Source organism: Neofelis nebulosa, chromosome 15, assembly GCF_028018385.1.
Source record: "Neofelis nebulosa isolate mNeoNeb1 chromosome 15, mNeoNeb1.pri, whole genome shotgun sequence".
NCBI classification, from domain to species: Eukaryota; Metazoa; Chordata; class Mammalia; order Carnivora; family Felidae; genus Neofelis; species Neofelis nebulosa.
Genome location: NC_080796.1, coordinates 39130802 through 39157316, shown reverse-complemented (window position 1 = coordinate 39157316; position 26515 = coordinate 39130802). Strand labels below are relative to the sequence as shown.

The window sequence follows — 26515 nt, the reverse complement described above, 5'->3', positions numbered from 1 at the left end:
TATTTTATTTTTACTGTTGAGTTTAGAGAGTTCTTTATATAGTCTAGATACTAGTCCTTTGTCAGATTGGTGGTTTGTGAATATTTTTTTGGTCAGTAGCTTGACTTTTCATCCTCTTAGGGTCTTTCACAGAAGTCCCGTTTAGTAATTTTTTTTTTCTCTTGTGGATTGTGCTTTCGGTGTCATTTCTAAGAACTCTTGGCCTAGTTGTATGGCTCATAGATTTTTTATTTTTTTCCCAGATGTCTCATAATTTTGCATTTTACATTTAAATACATGATCCATTTTTAGTTAAAAATTTTTTTAATATTCTTAAGTAATATCTTCACCCAACGTGGGACTCGAACTTACAACACTGAGATCAAGAGTCATATGCTCTACTGACTGAGCCAGCCAGGCACCCCAAATTAATTTTTATCTTTGCTTCGGTAGAGGCTTATTTATTATTATGTTTTTTGCTTATGGATGTCTAGTTGCTACAGCACCATTAATTGAAAAGACTATTCTTCATTTCATTGAATTGTTTCTATATCTTTGTCAAAAATCAATTTGCCAGGGGTGCCTGGGTGGCTTGGTTGCTTGAGTGTCTGACTTCCACTAAGGTCATGATCTCACAGTTCATGGATTCAAGCCCTGCATCAGGTTGTGCTAACAGCTCAGATCCTGGAGCCTGCTTCAGATTCTGTGTCTCCCTTTTTTTCTGCCCCTCCTCTGCTCGCACTCTGTCTCTCAACAATAAATAAATTAAAAAAAATCAATTGGCCAGACTAGTATGGCTGTATTTCTGGGTTCTCACTTCTGTTCCATGGATCTGTGTGTCTGTCTTTCCACTGATGTCACATTCTCTAAGATTACTGGTAAGTCTTGAAATCAGGTAATATAATCTTTCTAATTTTATTCTCTTTCAAGATTGTTTTAGCTCATTTAGTTCCTTTGCCTTCCCATATACGTTTTAGGATAAGCTTTTCTGTGTCTACAAAACATTTTGCTAGGATTTCAATAGGAATTTTGTTAAAATGTTAGATCAATTTTGGGAACACTTATGTCTTTACTACCTTGACTCTTCGAGCCCTTGAGGGTAGCGTATTATTCTATATACCTCTTTTGATTTATTTGTGTTTGTAGTTTTTAGCATACAAATTTTATACATGTTTTGTTAGATTTATACCTATAATTTATACCTATGAAATTCCTTTTTTTTAACACTTAAAATTGTTTTTAATTTTATTTTAAATTTAAACTCTACATTTGGGGTTTGAACTCAAAATCCCAAGATCAAGAGTTGCATGTTCTTTTTTTTTTTTTTTTTAAATATGAAATTTATTGTAAAATTGGTTTCCATACAACATCCAGTGCTCATCCCAACAGGTGCCCTCCTCAATGCCTATCACCCACCCTTGTCTCCCTCATGAGTTGCATGTTCTACCAACTGAGCCAGTGAGACACCCCTAAGTGTTTAAATTTTGAGCAATTATAAATGGTCTTATAGTTTTAATTTCAATTTCTATGTTAATTGCTAGTATATAGAAGTATAATTCACTTTTATATTTTGATCTTATATCCTATGAGTTTTCTGAACTCATTTATCATAGGAGGTGTTTTTTGTTTTCTCCCTTTTTTGATTTGTCAAGGTTTTCTACTTGGACAACCAAATGAGGATAATTTTATTTCTTAATTTTCAATCTGTATACTTTTATTTTCTTATTGTACTGGCTAGGACTCCCAGTATTATGTTTAGTAAGAGTGATGAGAGTCTACATCCTTGTCTTTTTCTTATTCTTAACCATTCAGGCTTCACCAATAAGTTTGATGTTTCTGTATATTTTTTGTAGATATTCTTTATCAAGTTGAGGAAGTTCCTCTCTATTCCTAGTTTTCTGAGAATTTTTATGAAAGAGCATTGAATTTTGTCAGATATGTTTTTCTGCGTCAGTTGATATGATCATGGGATTTTTTTTCTTCAGAATATGTTAATATGGTGGGTTACTTTGATTTTTCGATATTAAATCAGCCTTCTATCCCTGGATAAACCCACTTGGTTGTAGTGTATAATTTTTTTATACATTGCTGGAATTCATTGGTTAATGTTCTGTTTAGAATTTTTGTGTCTATATTCATGAGGGATATTGGACTGTAGTTTCTCTTGGTACTGTTGGATTTTGAGCAATTATATATAGTCTTGTATTTGTAACTTCAGATTTCATGTGTTTCTTGTGAGATTTGCAAAATGTGTTAGTGTTTCCCTCTTAAAAAGAACATCTTTAGATGTCTAATAGAATTCTTTTTTTTTTAATTTTTTTTTAAACGTTTATTTATTTATTTATTTTTAATATTTTTTTTAACGTTTATTTATTTTTGAGACAGAGAGAGGCAGAGCATGAACGGGGGAGGGTCAGAGAGAGAGGGAGACACAGAATCGGAAGCAGGCTCCAGGCTCTGGGCCATCATCAGCCCAGAGCCCGACGCGGGGCTCGAACCCACGGACCGCGAGATCGTGACCTGAGCTGAAGTCCGACGCTTAACCGACTGAGCCACCCAGGCGCCCCGAACGTTTATTTATTTTTGAGACAGAGAGACAGAGCATGAACGGGGGAGGGTCAGAGAGAGGGAGACACAGAATCTGAAACAGGCTCCAGGCTCTGAGCTGTCCGCACAGAGCCCGATGCGGGGCTCGAACTCACGGACCGCGAGATCATGACCTGAGCCGAAGTCGGCCGCCCAACCGACTGAGCCACCCAGGCGCCCCTTGATGTCTAATAGAATTCTTCAGTGAAACCACTTGGGACTAGAAATTTCTTTTTAGGGAGTTTTTAAATTATGAATTTAATTTTTTTGGTAATTGAAATGATATATTTTGTATTGGGTGAGTTTTGGTAGTTTGTGCTTTTCAAGGAATTATTCTATTTTATCTAAGTTGTCAAATGTATATAGAGTTGTTCATAATATCCCTTATTAGCCTCAGTTTCTGTGGAGCTGGGTGATATCCTGTTTCATTCCTGATATCTGTAATTTAGGCTGTCTTCTCTTATTCTTTCTCCATTTGCTGGAGATTTGTGAACTTAATTTTTACAAAGAACTAGCTTTTCATTCCGTTGATTTTTCTGTTTCCTTGATTTCTGCTCTTATCTATGGTTCCTTCTTCCTGCTTACTCTGAGTTTATTTTGCTCATTTGTTAGTTTCTTGAGGTGGTAGCTTAGAGTTTTGAGACTTTTACTCTTTTTTTTTAAATTTTTTAACATTTATTTATTATTGAGAGAGGCCGAGCATGAGCATGGGGCAGGGGGGAGGGCTATTTAGAATGGGTTATTTAGAAGTATGTTGCTTAATTTCTAGGTGTTTGGAGATTTTCATGTTATCTTTCTGGTACTGATTTCTGGTTTGATTCCATTGTGGTCAGAAAATACACTGTGTATGATGAAATTCTTTTAAATTTGTTGATTTGTATCATGGCCCAGGATATAGTTTATTTTAGTGAATGTTCCATGGATCTTTAAAAAGAATGTGTGTGTTTCCGATTCTGTGTCTCCCTCTCTCTCTGCCCCTCCCCCGTTCATGCTCTGTCTCTCTCTGTCCCAAAATAAATAAAAAAAATGTTGAGAAAAAAAAAAAAATTTTAAAAAGAATGTGTGTTCTGATGCTGTTGGATGGAATGTTCTATAAATGTCGATTAGATCCTGTTGGTTGGTGGTAAGTTTTCCTGTATCCTTGGTTTTTCTGTCCAGCAGTTTTATCAACTGTTGAGAGAGAGGGGTGTTGAAGTCTTCAGCTGTAATGGTGGATTTGTCTTTCCTTTTCTGTCATTTCTTCATGGATTTGACAGCTCTGTTATTTGGTACAGACACATTTAGGGTTGTCTTCTTGTCGGATTTACCCTTTTATCATTATTGAATGATCCTTTTGAGCCTGGTGATTTTCTTTCACCAAAGTCGTCTTGATCTGATATTAATATAGTGACTGCTGCTTTCTTTTGTATGGTGTATCCTTTTCTATCCTTTACTTTCAGCCTACCTGTATTTGAAATGAATTTTTATAATTTATTTTTCAGTTTATTTTGAGAGAGACCACGAGCTGGGGGGAGGGGCAGAGAGAGAGAGGGAAGGAGGGAGAAAGGGAGAGAGAATCCCAAGCAGGCTCTGCAGGGTCAGTGCAGAGCCGGATGTGGGGCTCAAACCCAAGAGAGTATGAGACACAACCTGAGGGGAAATCAAGAGGTGGATGCTCAACAGACTGAGCCTCCCAGGCGACCCTAATGTGAATTTTTATAGACAGCATAGATTTGGATCATTTCCTAAAAATTCATTCTGCCAGTTTCTTTTCATTTTTAAAAAAAATTTTTAACACTTATTCATTTTTTCAGAGGCAGAGAGAGACAGAGTATGGGGGGAGGGGCAGAGAGAGGGAGACACAGAATCAGAAGCAGGCTCAGAGCCCGTTGCGGTACTCGAACTCAAGACTGTGAGATCATGACCTGAGCCAAAGTTGGACGCTCAACAGACTGAGCCACCCAGGCACCCCTGCCATTTTCTTTTAATTGGTATATTTAATTTGATTTGGGTTCATTCAGCATTTGTAGGTTTATGCCTTTTATCAAATTTGTGTGGTTTGTAGCCATTATTTTAATTTTTTTTTTTCAGCCTTACATTTTTTTCCTTTCCTTCTAGGATTGCAGTGACATGAAAGTTATATCTTTTATAATTGTACCACAGGACTCTGAGGTTCTGTTTATTTTCTAAGCCTATTCTGTTTCTCAAATTGTATAATTTCTATTGACCTATCTTTAGGTTCAGTGATTCTTTTCCTATGTCATCTGCCCTATGAAGCCCATCTGTGGGTTATTTTATTTTGTTTATGTCATTCCTCAAATCCTGAGTTTCCTAGCCAGGCTGCTTTCTTCTTTTCATCTTTGAGAGTCGTCTTATGTTTGTTTTATAGTTATATCCAGAGTTCTTAGCTATCCTTAACGGGAGGATTAGGGAGACATGAGTTTATTATACAAGGGTGTGATACAAGATACATGTGAACGTCACATGGAAGAAGTACATAGGCGGGATCTGTGGAAGGGGTGTGGGGCTTCCATGCCCTTTCCAGGAGCACCCTCTCCCAGCACCTCCATGCATTCACCAACCCGGAAGCTCTGTGAACCCTGGTACTTGTGGAACTTTGATGGAGGCTTCCTCACCTAAGCATGAACATTCATTTGACTTCCAGCCTGCCTCCCCTCTCTGGAGAGGGGGTGGGGCTGAAAATTCCAAGCTTCTAATCATGGCTTGGTCTTTCTGGTGAGCAGCCCTCATCTGGGAGGCCACCAAGAGTCACCTTGTTACAACAAAAGGTGTTCTTCCCAACCAGAAAATTCCAAGGGAATTAGGAGCTCTGTGTCAGGAACTAGGGTCAAAGACCAAGTATTAGAACAAAAAATGTTCCTATGGTCTTATTACAAGAAATTACAAGGGTTTTAGGAGCTCTGTGCCAGGCACTGGGAGCAGAGACCAGTATATGTAATTTCTCTTTTACAGGGAGGTGTCTCTTTGAGAGCTTGGGCAGCTAATGGGCAAAGGGGACAGATAGAAAAGGTGTGTGGGAGAATCCTTCATATACTCTGCCACTTCTCTGGTCTTTCATGCAGTGTGTAAAATTCAAGGAAAAAAAATGGTATCTGGGATGATGAAGACTTGCCCTCCTGTACCCCCTGGAAAGATGACAAAAATGTTAGTTTTTCTTTTTTATCACTCCTATCTTTCTTTTTAAAAATGTTTTAATGTTTATTTTTGAGAGAGAGAGACAGGGACAGAGCATAAGTGGGGGAGGGGCAGAGAGAGAGAGGGAGACATAGAATCTGAAGCAGGCTCCAGGCTCTGAGCTGTCCGCATCGAGCCCAGTGAAGGGCTCAAACCCATGAAATTCGAGATCATGACCTGAGCTGAAGTTGGATGCTTAACTCACTGAGCCATCCAGGTGCCTCTATCCCTCATATCTTTCTTAATTGGCCTTCTGCCCTGAAGACTTGACATTTGGGGATTCCACCTGGAGTTCTAGTTTGCTAGTTTTTGCCCACTGCAGGGATGTTGTGTATTAACTAGTTTTCTTGTATGTATGCAAACTTCCTAAGCAGAAAGCAAATTCTCCGAGTGGGAGGGCCATGTTAGGGGCCAAGGCCCTCAAAGGTTGGCGGACCATTTTTTTCTTCTATGTTACTGTGACTCCTTTTGTATTTTTGGTATTCAGGAGAAGAGACGCTAATAGGATACATGATTTATTAGAGTTTGTAGCTGGGAAATCATATGTTAATAATTGGCTGTCCATCCATCCTCTTCTATTACTTTTTTTGTCATGATCCCTAACTTATTTATCAGCCTTATTACTCATTTACATCTCATTTCTCCATATACTTGGTAGAAAATATAGTGTTTTTGCAGTTTGAGAGGTGTGGAGAAAGGAATATAATTTTTATAAAGCCTTGACTTCATACTAGAAAGTACTATTTCTTTTTAAAAATTTGATTCTTTTTGTTAGCTCCAGGAAGAAAAGGAGAAATATAGAGTAGACAAGGCAGAGACAGAATCTTTACATGTTTGATCAAGTATATGCGTAAGTCCTGAATACTCTGGAACAACTTCTAGGAAGTAGGTAGGTAGAGGGGTAGTCAGAGAATGTTACTGAGTTTAGGTTGTTAGTTGGGTTGAAGAGATTCGAAGAACTTAAGTGTTCTTGATTTAGTTAAGTCATCTTGAGAGGCTTTTTCTTCTGCAGAACATCCGTCTGCCCCCATTATGCCCTGGATGAATTGTGAGGCTTAGATCATGAAGGCCAGTTAAGAGACTGGGAATGACACACAGTAGAACCATTGTAGTTTACGCCAGCCCTGTCGATGGATCCCTATCCTGTGAGTATCTTCTTTACCTGTGGAGGCCGGTAAAGACATTTAAGCAGAGACTTTATTATTTACAGAATAAAAAATTTGGTAGGGAAAACATTTTATCTTTGAGGAAATGTTGGTTGGGGGAAGAGTGTCTCTGGAAATTGTGGGCAGTAAAATAATTTTGTTCAAATTATTTTAGAAATAGCAAAGCATCTGTTGAAAGAGAAAACTATTCCAATAATCGCTAAATGAATCATTAGCCTGAGTTCATTCAGAGAGCAGTGCTTCTTCTGTGCGGAGTTCCTACATATTAGTCCTCTTTTTTTTTTTTTTTTTTTTTCTTTCTTTCTCCTTTGGAAATTTATAGGCCATTAAGGTGAGCTTGTTGCTTTTGAATGTGCAGGGAAACATTTCTGGATTCAGGTATCTTATAAAGGTTTTCCTGTTCAGAGGTGACTTTTGCTCAGTGGGATTAGGAATTGGGTCTTGAGGTAAATAATATGAACCTAATGCTATGTAGGAAATAGATACACAAAAGTGTCTAACGTTTCTGTTATATTTATTTTTGGTGAAATGCTGGATATGAGGGTAAGGAAAATAGTAATATACAGTATATTCAGCTCTCTGTTGTTTTCTCTGAGAAAAAGAGAGTTATGGTAATGAAAAAATACAGATTGGTAAGGTAGATCATTTTCTATTTGGTTTTGAGATATATAAACAGATGCACTTGTGAATGTGCAACACTCATTGCCTTCATTATCCAGTTCTAGAACCTCTTGGACCGGCTAGGCTGGTGTTTCGCTCCATTTCATTTTCCTGCACTAAACAGACTTATTTTGGAATAGTTTTCTTTAAAGTGAATATTCTATGCAAATTGGTGCAGCCGCTCTGGAAAACAGTGTGGAGGTTCCTCAAAAAATTAAAAACTGATCTACCCTATGACCCAGCAATAGCACTGCTAGGAATTTACCCCAGGGATACAGGAATGCTGATGCATAGGGACACTTGTACCCCAATGTTTATAGCAGCACTTTCAACAATAGCCAAATTACGGAAAGAGCCTAAGTGTCCATCAACTGATAAATGGATAAAGAAATTATGGTTTATATACACAATGGAATACTACTTGGCAATGAGACAGAATGAAATATGGCCTTTTGTAGCAACATGGGTGGAACTGGAGGGTGTTATGCTAAGTGAAATAAGTCAGGCAGAGAAAGATACCGTATGTTTTCACTCTTATGTGGATCCTGAGAAACTCAACAGAAGACCATGGGGGAGGGGAAGGAAGAAAAAAAGGGAGGGAGCCAAAGCATAAGAGACTCTTAAAAACTGAGAATAACCTGAGGGTTGATGGGGGGGGTGGGAGGGAGAGGAAAGTGGGTGATGGGCATTGAGGAGGGCACCTGTTGGGATGAACACTGGGTGTTGTATGGAAACCAATTTGACAATAAATTTCATATTAAAATAAATAAAGTGAATATTCTTGTAGTGGGTTCTGTTACACAAGTAGAACTGGATTGTAGTCAGGAGAAAAATCCCTAACAAAGTATGTTGATCAAGGTTCTGTTCCGGACAACAGAATCCACCCTGGTCTGCTTAAGCAGAAAGGAATGTATTGCAGGGATTTAAGGAGATTTTAGAACAGTCAAAAGGACTGCAGGGACAGGCACGAAGTGAATTTCCAGGAGCAATTTCCAGAGCAAAACTGTGGCTGCTGCACAGGTCCCAGCCTGAGTGGACAGTGCAGCGAGTGTGCTAACCAAAACTGCCAACCCTCCGGATGGACTGACTGAACCCTGGAGTGTCCACTGATGGTGCTGCGGAAAAACAAGGGCCTCTGCCACTATACTTTCAGAAGAGTCTCCCAGCCTGCACATCTTTATGTTCTTATCAGAGTCATTGTGTATTTGTTCATCAGAAGCTGGGGCACATGTAGACATGCTAGCTGCAGGGAATTCTGGGAAATGTAGGTAATGTAAGGTTTTTGTTGTTGTTGTTGTTGTTGTTGTTTTTTGCCTTCTGACCTCTAATGTATAGGAAGTCATGCTAGAAAAGGGTTGGGGGGCGCCTGGGTGGCGCAGTCGGTTAAGTGTCCGACTTCAGCCAGGTCACGATCTCGCGGTCCGTGAGTTCGAGCCCCGCGTCAGGCTCTGGGCTGATGGCTCGGAGCCTGGAGCCTGTTTCCGATTCTGTGTCTCCCTCTCTCTCTGCCCCTGCCCCGTTCATGCTTTGTCTCTCTCTGTCCCAAAAATAAATAAAAAACGTTGAAAAAAAAAATTTAAAAAAAAAAAAAAAAAAAAAAGAAAAGGGTTGGAAGAGTCGGCCATACAGAGCCGACATTTTATTTTGAGAAGAAGGTAGGATGGTCCCTTTCCCCTGGCATTTCAGATCTTGCAGCTTTTCTGAATGTTCATGTTTCCCTTTGGTTAACCATGGATTTACTTCTGTTCAGTCCAGTTTCTAGAACCTTTCTGCCTTCCTTTCTTTTGAGTGGGTTTGGGGGATCTTGAGCATGTCAATTCTCTCAGATTTGGCCTGTGAGTATCTCTGTTTCAGGATATGCAGCCTGAAAACTCTTAAATTTGTTTTTCCAGGACTATCAGACTAAAATAGTTTATTGTTTATGTATACTTAACAAATACATGCATAGCACAAAAACATACACGGTACTAATCACTCTGTGGGAATCCCCATCCATCCTCCCTTCAGGGCTCCAGAGAAGCATGGAAATGAAGGTCAGATTTAACTCTGAGTCAAGTAGTTGGACATTCTAGCTGAAGATTCTGGAGATGGATGGTGGTTACAGTTGTGTAACAGTGTAAGTGTACTTAATGCCACTGAGCTGTGCACTTACAATTTACCATCTTAACTATTTTTGTGTTATAGGTATTTACCACATGAAATATGTGCCTTGTGGTCTAGTACCTAGGGCTGTGAAATCAGCCTTTGTCATGTATTTGCTCTTGGACCTGGGACATGCGATATGTAGCCTCTCTGAGGATGGTTGACTTATCTTGCTATGGGCAGAATCCTATGACACAGTGAATATACTGTAGTAGTTTCTACCCAATCTGGGGAAGAGGGCAGGCTGGTGGACTTTCTGGAACAGAGCAGGTGGACTGTGTGGAGGCCTGGATTGGTCACTGGGGGGGTGATGGGAGATCAACCCCTCGCCTGAATGGTGGGTGCTCAGTCAGCAGTCTGTAGACACTCTATTAGTAGTGTCTCTTTCCCTTAGTCTGGAAAGTAGCTTTTTTTTTTTTTTTTTTTTTTTTAAATTTTAATGTTTATTTTTGAGAGAGACAGAATGAGAGTGGGAGAGGGGCAGAGAGAGTGGGAGAGGGGCAGAGACACAGAACCTGAAATGGGCTCCAGGCTCTGAGCTGTCAGCACAGAGCCCCATGTGGGGCTTAAACTCACGAGCCATGAGGTCATGACCTGATCCAAAGTTGGCTGCTTAATGTACTGAGCCACCCAGGCACCCCTACTCTTTTTTTTTTTTTTTTTTTTTTTACTCTCTTAAGGGCATCTTAGACATCATGCTAGTTTAGCCTTTTGTTTTAGATGTAGAAGGCTCAGATCCAGAGAGCCTAGTGACTTACCTAGGTTTGTGCAGGAGTAGAAATGAACATAGGCTGATTTTAGGGACGCCTGGGTGGCTCAGTCAGTTAAGCGTCCGACTTCAGCTCAGGTCATGATCTCACGGTCTGTGAGTTCGAGCCCCGCGTCGGGCTCTGTGCTGACAGCTTGGAGCCTGGAGCCTGCTTTGGATTCTGTGTCTCCCTCTCTCTTTGCCCCTCCCCTGCTCATGCTCTGTCTCTCTCTGTCTCAAAAATAAATACAAACATTAAACAAATTAAAAAAAAAAGAACTTAGGCTGATTTTACTCCCCCACCATTAAAAATAAATTTTTTTTAACGTTTATTTATCTTTGAGAGAGAGAGACAGATACAGAGACAGAGCGTGAGAGGGGTAGGGGCAGAGAGAGAGAGGGAGACATAGAATCTGAAGCAGGCTCCAGGCTCCCAGCTGTCAGCACAGAGCCTGATGCGGGGCTCGAACTCACAAGCTGTGAGATCATGACCTGAGCCGAAGTCAGACGCTCAACCGACTGAGCCACCCAGGCACCCGTCCCCCATCATTTTTAAGGCTTGCCAAATGTTGGGCATACCTGATGCAAATTTGGTTAAGTCAAGGTTACTTTCAAGAACTTACCATTTTTCTCCCTAGAGAGAAAATACATGAATTGACTATAATAAAAAGTGCTCCAATAAGTTATGTTATAATAAAGGTGCTGGAATTCAGATGTGAATGACAGGGACACAATGAGGTCCACCCAGAAGAGGGAAGAAGACCTCACACTTGAGCCAACATCTTTGTGGTTATGGTGGTATTAAGGAGGTACCTCTCGGAGGCAGTTTGGTTAGTAGGGTGCATGTATGTGCGTGTGTGTGTGTGTCTGTCTGGGTGGATTAGGGAAGTCCAGGTAGAGTCAGCACAAGTAGGAACATCTTGGAAAAGGACCTCTTTGGTAACAGGTCTGTGTTTGAAATCCAACTCACCCCTCTACTCGTTATGGGCAAATAATTTGTCTATTCAGAAAACTTGAAGGGTTGTTGTGAGGTTGTTAGAAAACACATACCCAGAATGGTAGTGATTTACTTGAGAAGGAAAGGTCTGTCTTATACAAGTGTATGTGTTTGAATTACATCACTGTGACCTCTCTTGTTTTACAGTGGATTTTCAGTGTCTTGATTGCGGGGTGTCGGTGTTGGTGATGTGAGTTCCCCAAGGGTGAGGAATACACAGGTTTTCCCACAGGGCCTAGCATAGGACTCTGCTCTCTGGCTGGGGAAAGAAGCAATTAAGAATACCAGGCCCAGGCCCTTTCTTTTGTGAAGAATAGGCAAGACTGTTTCACCAGGAAGTTGGAGTCACTATTTAAGAGATGCCTAGAACTGTCATGTGCTTTTAGGTTTCTCGGTTTTGCCTGGTTGCAGATTGAAAGTATCAGAATGAGTAACTGTGCATGTTAACTTACTTAGTTTAAAACATGTTGAATTAAGGTGCTCAGAGTTTCCGACAGTGAGCAGGATGATGGCTGTTCTGTTAGCAAATATTAGTTTTAGTGTGTCCCTGCCTGGGAATTGTATGGGGTAGGGTGCACTGTTAAGGATCCTCTGGGGTGACGACCATTCAGGTGGAAGGAGGCATAATAAGTGATGTAGATCTTTGCTACTCAAAATGTGGTCCTTGGGCCAGCAGATATCATCACCTGGGAGCTTGTTAGAAATAGAGAATCCCAGGCCCCATCCCAGAGGTGAGATGCTGGGCCAGAATCTGCATGTTAGCAGGATGTGTAGATGATTTGTGTGCACACTGAAGCTTGGGAAGCACGGATCTAGAAGATTGGATGTAGATTACTGTTCCTTGGAGTTTAGTCTCCCCTTTCTCTGTGGAGGAGCCTTCCTGGTTCTGTCTGACTTGAATTGATCCCTAGTTTATGTCTGGCTCACTTAGGGACCTGAAGAAGCGTGTTTTAATTGACTAAGAACTGCAGGGTCAAGAAAGGAAGTGGAGGAAGGAACAGAATATGAAAAAATTGTTCTTAATTTGAGGCTTTAACATTTGCCTTGAAATGTGTGATTGAAGTCAGTATCTGTAAAGTTTTTGCTTATAAAAGCAGGTGAGTCAACATTTTTCTTACCCAAATCATCAACCACTAGTTATTGGCCATCTTGTTCCATTCATTGGCTCAACTTTCTGTCCGATTATTTCCTTAGGATAGACATGATTTCCTTTAGGTAAATATGTTAAATGGAGAAGGATAGACATGAGAGAAATGTTTTTATTTCCTTTAAATGGATATTTTCTGCAAAGGAATTAATGATGAAAGACCCTAACTTTTGTTGATGGGGTTTTACTAGCACAGGGTTCTCAGTAGGCCTGGGCCTTCCGTTGGAACATCAAGGTCTTTTTGGTTTCTTACATTTTATGAGATATCATTTTTCCCCTAGAAAGTTAAAGTTGGAGAGGCTTTGAAGCATTGGTAAGCCTGGGGTTCTGAATTTAAAGTGTTATTCTTAGTGTTTAAGAACACTCTTTATAATAAAAAAGGTAGGATATTGGAATATTTTTGAGGGGGGAATTAAAAAAATTCAACCTTGACTTTTAACGTCTCTTTGCCTGTATCCTTGTTACAAAAGCGGCACTTTCCCAGCATGGCATCATCACGTGACCTTTGAGCTTGTTTGCATTCATTCATTTAATTGACTCATCTGAAATTTTTGAGATGAGGAAATGAGCTTTGGATCAGGGATTGAGAGCCAAGGTAAAGGTTTGAGTTCTCTGCTCTGCTGCTGCCTGGCCATGTGGCACGTGCACATCTTGGACCCTGTCATCATCTCTGAATGGAAAGAATTGGACGAGACCCATAATTTTTATGGGGATGGGGGCTCTACGAGCAGGTTGTCTATGGATCAGGATCTTGAATGTGAGGAACATGTTTTATTTGATGATGTACAATACTGTATTCATTTGGAAAATGGAAAAACTTTTTTTCTTTTTTTTAAAACAAGTGGCACATTGTAAAGCATGATACAGTCTTGCTGGTTAACATAGGATGAGAAGTACATGGGACTAACAGTTGGTGGCAAGGAGCAGTTTTTATTGAGTGCAGCATGCCAGGTACTGTTTTAAACTTTCGGTATGCATATGTTCTCATTTAAACTTCACAAACCCCTGGAAGATCAGTACTGTTATCATGAGCAGATAGGTCAGAAAGGTATAAAGTATCTCACTCAGAGTCATCACAAACAGTATATGGGTAGATCTGGGATCTAAACCAGAACAAGCTTATAACCTTGGCTACGAGGTTTGCTACCTCTGTATTCATAGTCTGATATGAATCAAGATAAATTTTATCTATGCTTTACCTTCTGGAAAAAGAGTTTTTAAATGTGTAACTGGTATGAAATTACTCTTCAATCCTTAGGTATAAAAAAAAATCATGTATTTTCCTCTAAATCCAATTAAAGTTCCATTTGCAGAGACTGGTGAGTTGTTCCATATCAATAGTCCCTTGGGGATTCCTTCCCCACCCACACAGCTGGGCTAGAAAATCCTGAGGATCTCAAATCCCCACTTCATCATTGAGATGCTCATTGGCCAAGCGTGCATTGCCCATTTTAGAGTGGCCAATCACTGTTTGTTCCCTCCATATTTGAATCAGCTGCCATGATCTCCCTAGGGCTCCCAAGGCCAAGCCAAGGTTTTTGGATGTTAGTCCCCAGCTATTCACACGTCTAGTCTTACCCAGAAGTTCTCACCTGCTTCTGCCAGGGAGCTGCATGGATACTGTTCCTGGTGCATGTCTAGACATGGGGTGATAATGGACACCTACACACAGGGTGTTAATGGACACAGAGCTTCCTGAAGGGAAGTGAAGTATATCTTTCATTCTTTCATCCTTATCCTATGGAGAATTGGTTAATTTCATTCTCCTGCCCAAATTGACAGCAAGACTTAACACGATTGACCTTAAGCAATTTTATTAGCAGCCAATTTGCATTTCTCTCGTTTGCGTGGCTAACCTGAGATAGTGCAAGCAATGAACTGATATTATCTATGTGACACCGGGTACATGAATTGAATTCTTTAAGCCTCTGTTTCATCTTTTATGAAATGGGAATAATAATGGTTTTTGTTCCACAGAGGGTCCTGGGGGATCAGCTCTGAAAAGACACTGATTCGGAGAAGGGCAGTGAGACCAGCCAAGCTGGAGGGAAGGGTACAAGCTGGTGGTGTTGTGGCAGCGCTGGGGCTGGGAATGCGCGCATGTCATTTGGAGTTTGGACTCTCGTTGTCCTTCTTTCCGGTTGTTTTATTGACTGGAGTTTGTGTTCTGCCTAAGATGTACCAAAATCCCTCAGATAATCTCCTGTTTTGCTCTCTTTAGGACCCAAATGACTTTGAGTGGAGCTTCTGGATGGAATGGGGAAAACAGCAGCTGGTGCGGTTTCTGCTGGGCCACATGGCTGTGTCTCAGGTGGCCGGCGTGCTTGCAAGGAAGGTATGATTATGTGCAGCATTTCCTCTTATGCCTGTTTCTTTGCCTTTTGAGAGGAAAGAGTCCTGAACTGGGAATCAGGAGATGTGGATATTGGCCTTGGGAGCCTGGAAAAGATGAGAAAGAATTGCTAATGATCAATAAGACATTTATGGTAAAGATCTCATACATTCTTATCCTGCATTTGCTTCCTCCAGGTTATTTTTAAAACCATTGAATATGAAGGTTTTAGAATAAAACTAAGATCATACCTGATCAAATGATCGTATTGAAAAAACACCGATTGTTGAGGACAATGTATAAGTTCAGGAGAAAGTAGTGAATGATATCACTAAATGGGAATCATTTCAATGTCGAATACTTTATGCCACAGTAGCTGTTGTAGATCAGAATTCCAGTAGTATTTTTTTATTCTTGCCCTGGCTTGGAGTGGAGAACAAGAGCTACTTCAAAGGGGATGTTTGAGAAGTGCTTTCACAGGAGGGAGGATTGAAAGCCTCTTGATGGGTTTAGCTCCCAAGGGATCTCAGACGCTGCCTGGAGGATCTTTCTGTCGCTGAGGGGCCAGGCTTTGGTCCAGCGTCTTCTGATACATGCTTCTTGACTCTGTAGATTCCCCAAGTGAAAAAAAATGAGTCTGTGCTTGGAAATGTACATAGTGAAGATGACCTGACCAAAAACTGACTTGGAAGTCAGCCCACAGGAAATGTTTGATTCTTAGAGGTTCATGGAGGTGAAGAGACAGAAGAAGCAGGAGCCTCTGGGCACGACAGACCACAGTGTGAGGCTAAGGAAAACAGGGTGTCGTGTGGTTAGAAACGTGTACCGGACGTGGGCTATTTTTTTAGCTCTTTCTTGAAAATCGGTGCTTTTTAGGATCGTGTCTCATCCTGGAAGATAGGAAATTCCAACGACACGTTAACTTTGTTTTAAATGTGATATCGATTACTTTTTTGTACCCAAGTGGTTCCCATCTTCTAAAATGGCAAAAACTTCACTGTTATATGCTGCCAGATCTTCATACATTAAAACATTTCATAGAGCTTTCTGAGCAGACCCAATAGTAAATAATAATTTTTTGGGTGTCCCTAAGCTAGTAGCGATTTTAGGTACCTAAGCCCTCATTAATGGGTTTCTTTTCTTCCACAAATTTCTGTTTGGTCTTTTTTTTTTTTTTTTTTTTTTTTTTTTTTTTAAAGACTTCAAGTTTTCTAGAGATTTAACATTTTTGTGTCTAACTAAAATTTCTCTGCCCACAGACAGATGACTTATTGCCCCAGGTCTCAGTTTTCCCATCTGTGAAATGAATAGCTTACTACCTGTCACTGTTACCTGTGTGACGGAAAGACGAAGGATGTCGAGGAGGATCTGTGAGATGTGTCCACTCTTGCTACTGCTGCCATGGTTGTGGGTGAACTGCAGTGCAGCAGAAGAGTACGAGATGACGATGATGTGTCGGGTCTTTGGCTTTCTCACTGATTAGGTTTATAACTTTAGGAAAGCTTTTCACGGCAGGATTTTAATTCGTCATTTTGTGTAAGGTAGGGGTGGTAAGAGAGCATTATTATTTTTTTAACCCCCTTAAAAATGAGGAGCTTCATTTGTCATAAATGTCATTAAAAAGTAAGGGTGAAACATGGAGAAAACAGGACAAAGAGAAAGCACAAAAGAAATGGCAGATAAATACATCAGTAGTCACAATCAATATAAATGGACCCAGTCCCCACCCATACCCCCCAGAAAAAGGTTGTCAGACTGGATAAAAGAAAAACAAATAATGGCTCAGTTGGTTAAGCGTCCGGGTCTTGATCTCTGTTCAGGTCATGATCTCACAGTTTGTGAGTTCGAGCCCTGCATCCAGTTCTGTGCTGATGGCTCGGAGCCTGCTTGGGATTCTGTCTCTCCTTCTCTCTGTCCCTACCCCGCTTGTGTTCTCTCTCTCTCTCTCCCTCCCTCCCTCCCTCCCTCCCTCTCTCTCAAAATAAATACACTTAAAAAAGAAAAACAGAAGTAAGGGACAATTAATAGAGTCCTGAGATGTGCTTCTTAGCAAGATGTACTTAAAATGGAAGGACATGGAAAGTTTGGTAGGTAAACGGATGGGAAAAGACATTCCAAGCAAACCTAAGACTCCCCTGTCCACCCATATACTGGTGTGGTTTTATTAATAACCGGCAAAGAGCATTATTAGTGACAGAGGATTGTTTAATGATACAGAGTTAATTCCATTAGGAGGGTGTTACAATTCTAATTTTGTCTGCTTTAAGAGATGTAAAGCAAAAGTTGATCAGTACCATAAAGATAGAAAAGTTTATGGGGCACTTGGGTGGCTCAGTCAGTTAAGCGTCCAACTCTTGATTTTGGCTCAGTTCATGATCTCATGGTTCCTCAGTTCATGTCGGGCTCCTTGATGACAGCACAGAGCCTGCTTGGGTCTTGCTGTCCTCCCCCCCCCCCAAAAAAAAAAAAAAAACCTTAAAAAAATTTATGATTATAGGGAGAGGTTTTAACATAATTTCGTGACTAATATATCATTTAGAAAAACAAGGAAAATATAATTAATGAGCTTGATATAAGAAATATATGTAAATTATTATATCTAACAACTGGAGAATTCACAGAATATTTATAAAATTTAATGACATATAGACCATACATTTCAACACATTTCAAAGTATTTTCAACAAAATGTCAAAGTATCTGTTCTATATAGGTTACTCTCTTTAATCCCAGTGCAATTAAGTTTGGAAACCAGTAACACGACATGACCTAAAAACTCTAACTCATTTAGAAATTAAAGAAAACATACTTTTAAATAACTTGTAGGTCAAAAAGAGATCATCATACTATAAGTTAGAAAATAGAAATAAATGAAAAATGTTACATGTATCAAAACTTGTAGGGTGTGGCTAGCATGGTATTTAATTGGAAACCATAATCCACATTCCTATTAAGAAAGGTTGAAAAATAATGAGCAAAGTACACACAGTTTAAGAAGTTAAAGAACAGAAAAAGGAAGGAAGAAAACAACAAAAATAAAAGTAGAAATTAATGGTAAGATTGGTCAAGGAAAAAGAAAGTGCACAAATAACCGATATTAAGTATGGAAAAGCTGATGAAAAAATATAGTAAGAGGATATATATTTTGCACAACTTTACACCAAAAATCTTGAAAACTTTGGCAAAACAGACAAATTGCTGGAAATATAACTTACCAAAACTGACTCATGAAGAAATAGACCATGAAACCATTAAAAGAAATTTAATTGCTAGTCAAATCTATTTAAGAAAATACTAGTAATTGGGGCGCCTGGGTGGCTCAGTCGGTTAAGCGTCCAACTTTGGCTCAGGTCATGATCTCACAGTCTGTGAGTTTGAGCCCCGCGTCGGGCTCTGTGCTGATAGGTTAGAGCCTGGAGCCTGCTTCAGATTCTGTGTCTCCCTCTCTCTCTGCCCCTCCCCTGCTCATGCTCTGTCTCTCTCTGTCAAAAATAAATAAAAAAAATTAAAAAAAACCACTAGTAATAAACCAATTCTGCCAAACATCCAGACACAAATGACTTAAATCTTAACCAGGCTTTTTCAGAAAAGAGAAAAGGAGGAAATGTATATTTAATGAAGATAGTATAAGATTGGTACCAAAATCAAAGGATATGCCTTACCAGAAATTATGACTTACAAAGATATAATAATTAGGACATTGTTGTATTGGTACCAGGATAGACAAATAGACCAATGGAACAGAATAGAGTTTAGAAAATACCTATGCATAGATGGAAACTTGATTTATGACAGAATTGGCATTTCATATCTATGTGGAAAAGATGAAGTGTTCAGGGGTGCCTGGGTGGGTCAGCTGGTTAAGCATCTGACTTCAGCTCAGGTCATGATCTCACGGTTTGTGGGTTTGAGCCCCGTGTAGGGCTCTGTGCTGACAGCCCAGAATCTGGAGCCTGCTTTGGATTCTGTGTCTCCCTATCTCTCTATCCTTCCCCCACTTGTGCTCTGTCTCTCAGAAGTAAATAAATGTTTAAAAAAAAATTTAAAAAAAGATTATTAAAAAAGATGAACTGTTCAGTAAGCAGTACTGACCTAATTGTTTAGCTATATTAAAAAGAAATGAACACTTAACTCATATGACACATAATCCTTTTCAAGGTAGATTAAGGATTTAAAAAGAAAAAAGCATATAACTTTTACAAAGTGTGATCTAGACTATCTGTTGATATTAGGGTTGAGAAAGATTTCTTAAGACCCAAAAAATACAAAATTGTAAAGGAAAACAGTTGATAAGTTTAACTACATTAAAATAAGAACTTCTCAATGTATAATTATGTGTAATCATCAGTGTATAATTAGTGTACATCTTTGGATGTAGCCAAAGACACAACGAAGAAAGTGAAAAGGCAAGTCACTAATAGAGTTGTTTGCAACCTGACAGAGGATTAGTATTTGGAATATATAAAGAAATTTCCTAAGAAAAAGACAAATCACCCAATAGAAAAATATGGCACAAATGTGAAAAGGAATTTGCAGAAGAGGAAGTGTAAATGACCAGTAAACTTAGAACACCTGTTCAGCTTTTTTTTAGTAATCAAACAAATACATCTTAAAACTGTATCATTTCCTACTTTCCAGTGTAGCAAAGACAAAATAAAAATCCTGATTGTATCAAATAACAGCTACCTGAACTCATACAGAAAGGTTGTGCATATGTATTGGTACAGCTTCTTTGTAATATATTACTTCAAAGAGATGCATAGCCCAAGGCTACTAGTGCTAATTCTGACATAGCCTTTGGAGAAACTCTTTTTGCCAGTCAGGGGGCAAGTCAGGACATTCATTGCAGTGATTGATGTTTGTAATGAAGAACCAGAAGTAATCCAGGTGTCCGTTATGGGGAAATGGAGGAATTATAGTGAACGTATTCCATGGAAAGGACTGAATCATAGCTAGAATTGTCAACATGGATGAATTTTTGGATCACAACATTGAGCTAGTAAGAAGGCTAGTTGCAGAGGAATCCATCAGATAAGATCCCATGTTTATAAAGCTCAGAATTGTGCAAAACTAAATGATACATTCACATATATGCTTACAAAGATGAGATTACTGTTAAAATTCAGGATAGTGGTTATGTCTGGTTGGGGTGGGAAGTGGATAGAATTGGGGGGAATGCAGGCCCACCCCTTTTTTCCTCTTTGACAGTTTATGACTTATTTTAATTGAGGTATAATTGACATATGCCCAGGACCCTCTAAAGCACTGATGTAGCCTGGTCTTATCTTAAGCTGGTGGTGGGTATGCCAGTGCTATTTCATTATTCTTTATACCTTACAAATCTTATAAACGTTCCTTTTTCTGTGTTTGATATTTGATGTACTGTAACTGGACATGTGGAAGAGTGAAGTGGGGCAGAAGGAGAGCTGAGGGTGCCTTGGGCACACTGAGTGTTTCATCTCCTGCCCTCCCTGTGACTCTTTGACATGCACGGAGACTGACGTGGCCATGTAGGATTGGTCTCCTTTGCCTCTCACTCTTATTCTTGCTATTTCTTGTTTGCTTTCTACAGATCAGTGTTTTCTGTAGCTTTTTTTCATTGTCACTATCCCTGCTCCTCCAGAGTCTTTTTACATAAAACTTTTCCCAATTGTGACTTTCTTACTGTGAAATTTTAATACCACAGATATACTGTCCATTTTTTGTACTATATGCATGCCTGTGCTTTGTGCCTAAAGAGTGATGTTTTCTTGTCTTCAAGAACCAACTCACCCCCCTCCCCTGGAGGAGATCTAGCCCCTCGGAGAATTTGAGATGTAGATTAACTTTAGGAATGCTCTTGACTGGATGCTCCTCCCTTTTTCCAAACTCCCTCCATTTTTAGATCCCATTTGCATGGACCACTGTCAGAAATCTACCTAGGTTAGGATATAGATGTTCTTCCGTTTAATTTACTTGTTACTTTGAGTTGAGACTCTTTTTATCTTAGGCAGTTTTCAGAGTAGTTGTGGGAAGGACTTGGGTGAATCCCAGCTTTGCTGCTTTCAAGCCACACAGTCTTAAGTGAGTTAGTCGATAACTTTGAGCCTGTTCCTCATTTGTGCAATAGGGATGGTGCTGCTTGCTTCTTGGGGTGGTGGTGAGGGTCTGATGTTTTTCAAGGTTATGCTTGTATAAGGTAAAAGCCAAGTACGTGGTGGCTGCTGCTGTGGTCTGCTGGTATTTGCTGTGCGCTGTGACTGGTCTGTGTGTGTGCTCCCGGGAGCAGTCACCTCTAGGGTGTTCAAGGGAGGAAGCAACTGTCTTGAGATTCTAAAGCCCCTGAGGGCAGAGGCTGGCTATTCAGCCATACCTATACTCTGCCCATGGATTTCTTTCTCTGACCCTCTTTCAAGCTTGGGTTGTTGGGGGAAAGGATTGAGAGCCACAGCCCTTCCCCCTGGGAAGTTGGGTGAGAACAAGAGGGGACCAAACACTGATCTTGATTGTGGGCCTGATGTACTGGTGGGTTGGGATCCTGGGAGGAGGAGTGGGCACCTGTGCCTGGAGGTGTGAGGAAAGGCCTCCCAGGAGGTGCTCATGAGCTGCAGTTTGAAGGAAGTGGAAGGGTTTGCTTCTTTTGGCTTCTGGCATTTCATTACCAGGCCCAGGGGGACAGGTGGACTTTACATCCACAGAGCACATCATATGCAAAGTCAGGAGGCGGTGTTCCTTGCCAAGTGTGCACTGAGTCATCTGTGTGTGTGTCTCTCCCATCCCCTCCTCTCAACCACAGGCTTACTTTGTGCCACAGCCAGTGGGCAGGGTTCTGCTTGTGGCTGGGGCACAGCGCTCTCTTTGTCTGAGTCTGCTTGGCCCTGATGTGTAAGTATGAACCACAGCTTTGGCCCCATTAGCTTCGTGCTTTCACCACCTGGACCAAGTGTTCCAGATGGTCGATGTTTTGGGGACTTACGGTGGAAGATTTGGGCTATACTTGTCTTTATTCCCCCATTTCCAGAGGCGCCATGAGCTACGGACAGACAGCACCTGCACAGATGGCATGTTAGTATGTCTGCAGTTCTCCCTGGCCCAACCCCTAAGCCCTCAAGGATGCTTCCCATCTCCAACTACTATCTCATCTCATCTCTTCCTTTGGTGGCCCAGCTCCTCCCAGAGAGAGGCAGATGAGGTTCAACAGTGTGATTTCTTTTTTTCTCTTCTCTTCCCTTCTCTTCTCTTCCCTTCTCTTCTCCAGGACAAGTCCTAAAACTTTCCACTGAGCTCCTTGGACAAGGTTAAATGCCTTTTCTCTGGGCAGGGCTTTCTCTCTGGGTTTTGGCGAGACTGGACCAAGGGCCGGTACCCTGGGAGGGGAGGCTGAGTAATGGCTCTGAGCTTTGGCTGTGGGTTTGTTATGACTGGATTGTGTGTTGGGTGGGTCAGACAGTTGCCTCCTTTCCTGAACACCCCTGTGGCCTTGCTACCACCTGAGACATTGTGTTCTCTGCCCTCAGAGCTAAAAATATCCCTGTGTGAACCTTTTGAGAAGGCTGGCCTGGTGTGGGGGCTGAGGGTGGCTGCTGTTGCTAACCACAGAGCGACGTTTTCACTGTACCTCTGACTGGCAGAACCCACATCATTAGCACCGGGCCCTGACCAGCTGAGCTCATCAGCCACAGGACTGAAAAGCGTGGTTCCGTGGTGTTGGCTGAAGTGAGGAAACTAACCTCTGGAAGGCTGCGGTCAACAGTGTTCTCTGCCAGCATCTTATTGAAACCACACACCTAATAGGAATCTCTTGTGCTAACCAGACTCTTCTTCCTCCATCAGTGCGTATCTAAGGAGGGATGGAATTGGCTTTGTTTGGGCCCACTGGCCTTTGCTCCCAGGAGAAGCAGCTAGAATGTGGTTGTTTGGACTCTGGGATGGTTTTGGGTTTTCCCTCTTTGTTTGGGGATAGGTGTGTGTGTGTGTGTATGTATATATACACACATAAATATACACATGTATATATATCCCTCCCCAAAATATATAACTATATTTTTTAGTAGCAGCTGCAATTGATGATGTAGTATGTAATAAATTATGGCATACATAAGGATTATTGATTGACTTTACTTATTTCTCAAACAATTGCCCCCACTGAGTGGTTTCTTTTGCTCTTCCCGATGGAGGTAAGCTAATGAGGGAACCATGCAGGCACATCCTTTTATCATTCGGTGCCTGCAGCACAGAACAAGCTGAAGTGGGAGAAAAGTAAGGATGTTGTAAGAGGGGGCATTGCCAGCCAGCTCTTCTTGTGGCTGGGTCTTGACTCCCAGTGAAGAAGATTTGAAGAAAAGGAGGGCGAGTGCATAGTTTTTCCTCAGGGGTGGTGATTTCAGCCTTGGAAACACACCAGTTTAGGGTTAGTCTCTCTGAACCCCCCCCCCCCCCCCAGTGGGTGGGGTGATGGGCAACAGATTCTATCACAGATGTCTGCTTTCATAGCTTGGTGCCTGTGCCCTATCGGTTGTAAACTATTTGAGACTTCCCCCAGCACAAGTAGAGTTGTAAGAGACCCCTGTGATGGAAAACAGGCAGTAGGCAGGGAGATGTCAGGTGACTCCCTCCATTCCATCTGCCCTGGCAAAACAGCCTTTGTTTATAAGGGGTTAAGTGGTATAAGTAGGGACCTTGGAAAACAGCAGATTTTCATGTTAGTGGACTAAACAGCCCCAAATTTTGGTGCTAACTTCTTGTTACTTGTTTGTCATAACTACTAGGTTAAATCCAAAGACTTGGGGAAGCATATCCATCGACCATATCTACCCATGTACCCACCCAACTGTTTCACCATTCATTCATTTATCCTGCATTTATGGAGTGCTTGCTATATGCTAGGCACCATGTTAGATTCTGGGCTTATATGACTGTAATTTGAACAAGGCAGGATATTAGCCTGTGAAGGGGGACTATCAAGCAGAGAGTCTGTAATGGGCCGTCTTGAGGAATAGTTCAGCATAGACACAGGGAGCAGTGGGAGCAGAGGGCAGGTGGCCGACCTACTTCAGTCTGGGGCGGGAAGCACTGTGTCCCATGAGGAAGGCTACTGCATTCTCAGTTTGCCATTTTGTCAACTGTCACAGAAATGTAGTTTCTTTCTGATTGTTTGCTAGACTTTTAAAAGTTTCTTCTCTTCCCTCACCTGCCTTTTCATCTTCTGTTAGAAACTGAAGAGCCTGGAATAAGGCAAATAAAGGGGGTCAGGAAAGTCCTATGCCTCAACAGAGTTTTCCCAGCCTGTCTTACTCTCGAGCTTCAGGTTGCTCACACTTTGATGCTTTTTGAAAGAGATTTGTGAATGCAAATTAAAGCCACAGTGAGATACCACTGCACACTTGGCAGACTGGCTCAGATGAAACATAGTGACAGTGCCAGATGCTGGTGAGGACGGGAATAAACTGGAGCACTCATACCTTCCTGGTGGAAATGCTGTTTAGCAGATTCTTCTAGAACTAAACATGCAACTACCATGCAACCCAAACAATGCACTCTTGGGCATTTATCCCAGAGAAATAAAAACTTATTTTTACACAAAAAACTGTACACATATGTTTATATCACTTTTGTTCAGAATAACAAAAAACTGGAAACCCAGATGTTCTTTTACAGGTGAATGGTTAAATAAGTGGTGAGACATCCATAACATGGAATACTACACAGCAGTAAAAAGGAGCAAACTTTAAATACCCTCAGCAACTTGGATGAGTCTCCAGGGAATTACACTGAGTGAAAAAAGCCAATCCCAAAGGTTGCATACAATTCTTCAAGTAAAATTTTAGAAATGGGGAAGATGGTGGTGGTTTCCAGGGGTTAAGGATGTGGGATAAAGGGAGTGGGAAGGAGGTAGTTGCAAAAGGGCAACACAAGAGATCCTTATGGTGATAGAACTATTTACCTCCATCTGTAAAGATAAGATGTTACATATCTTTACTGTGGTGGAGACTGAACCTATACCTGTGATAAAATTATATGGAACTAAACACACACACATACAAAGGAGTACAAGCAAAACTGGGAAACCTGGATAAATTTGGTGGATTGTAGCAATGTCAATATCTTCGTTGGATATGCTATGGTTTTGCAAAATATTACCATTGGGAAAAACTGGGTGAAGTGTAGGAGGGGGGATCTCTTTGTATTATTTCTTATAACTGCAGGTGAATCTACAACTATCTCAAAAATCTCAAAAGCATTGTATAGAATTAGAATTTAAATTTCTAAATTAGAAACATCACAGCCCAGTCTTAAATTAAGCTCATGTTTTGTGTACTTGATCAAAATGATTCTTTGTGCCTTCTTCTCAAGTGGCCCATAATTTCCAGTCATAATCATCACTTAATTTAAACAAACTGGGATTTTGTTGACTCTTAGGTGGATTTTTTAAAACTTGAGCTTGACATAGATTATGTGTGTGATCAAAACTGTGTATCTGCCCAGGTTGCCCTGAAAGCTTGGGGGGAAAAAGTCTTAAAGTCCTTCTGGCGAGGAATGAGAAGTCTTGTTTTTGAATAAAACATAACCCATTTTATTTTTGATTTTTGAAAAGTTAAGTAGTTCCCAGCATATTTGGTGTCAGAAGCTTAATACCTGATACTTAAGCATTTTCACTAAAGAGGTAGACAAAAGTTTGATAAATACAGAAGCACTTTTGGAGTAGATATTGGTAAAAACAGGCCTCCCTAGGCCTTTGCATATGAAAATGGACTTTGAAGCACTTGGGAAAAGACCCCTTCCTCAGGCCATCCAGAGGCAGCTTGTATGGGTGGGCAGGGTCACTCTTCCATTTCTAGCCCATCTCCACCTGCCACAACCCTGGGATCGTGACCGGAGCCAAAATCAAGAGTTGGATCCTTAACTGGAGTGCCTGGGTGGCTCAGTTGGTTAAGTGTCCGACCAGCCCAGGTCATGATCTCACAGTTTGTGAGTTTGAGCCCTGTGTCGGGCTCTGTTCTGACAGCCCAGAGCCTGGAGCCTGCTCCAGATTCTGTGTTTCCCTCTCTCTCTGCCCCTGTCCTGATTGTGTTCTGTCTCTGTCTGTCTGTCTGTCTCTCTCTTTCTCAAAAATAAGAATAAACATTAAAAAAAAATTAAAAAAAAGAGTTGGATGCCCAACTTACTGAGCCACCCAGGCACCCCCTAATTTATATAAGTTTTAAAAAAGTAGGTATTATTTTTATCTTTTTCTTTACATCACCTGTCTGCCATGGATGCCTCGACCCACTGGGGAGAATGAGTAGATAATATGAGGGCTAGTGGAGAACATGAAGGCAACGTGCTTCCTTAGAATGGTATTAAATGTGGTCTGCCTGTCCTAGATGGCAAGAGGAAGACAGTGGGGGATGAGAATTGGGGACAAACATGTGGGCCTGTACGGTAGCTTTGGTGGGCACAGTTAAATTCACCAGAGAATCTCCTTCAGCTCTTTCCAAATTGAAGCCCCTTAGTCTTTGGTTAAGTTCCCAAATGAAAGCCAAACGAACATGCTTCTTCCAAATGGATCAAATAACGCTTAATAAAAGTGTAGCTGTGTGTATGTATGTTGCCATGTGTGCGTGGA

General features: G+C 40.9%; 1 protein-coding gene across 7 annotated transcripts in view; it reads left to right on the top strand.

The window, feature by feature from the left end:
• The window catches only part of HHAT (hedgehog acyltransferase), a 326701-nt gene that overhangs the window by 51043 nt on the left and 249143 nt on the right, over window positions 1-26515 (top strand). For all 7 annotated transcript variants that reach the window (XM_058701854.1, XM_058701853.1, XM_058701849.1 and 4 more), the window contains one exon: window positions 14821-14934. In XM_058701854.1, the coding sequence (XP_058557837.1) occupies window positions 14821-14934 (114 nt within the window). The remainder of the gene's footprint in view (window positions 1-14820; window positions 14935-26515) is intronic.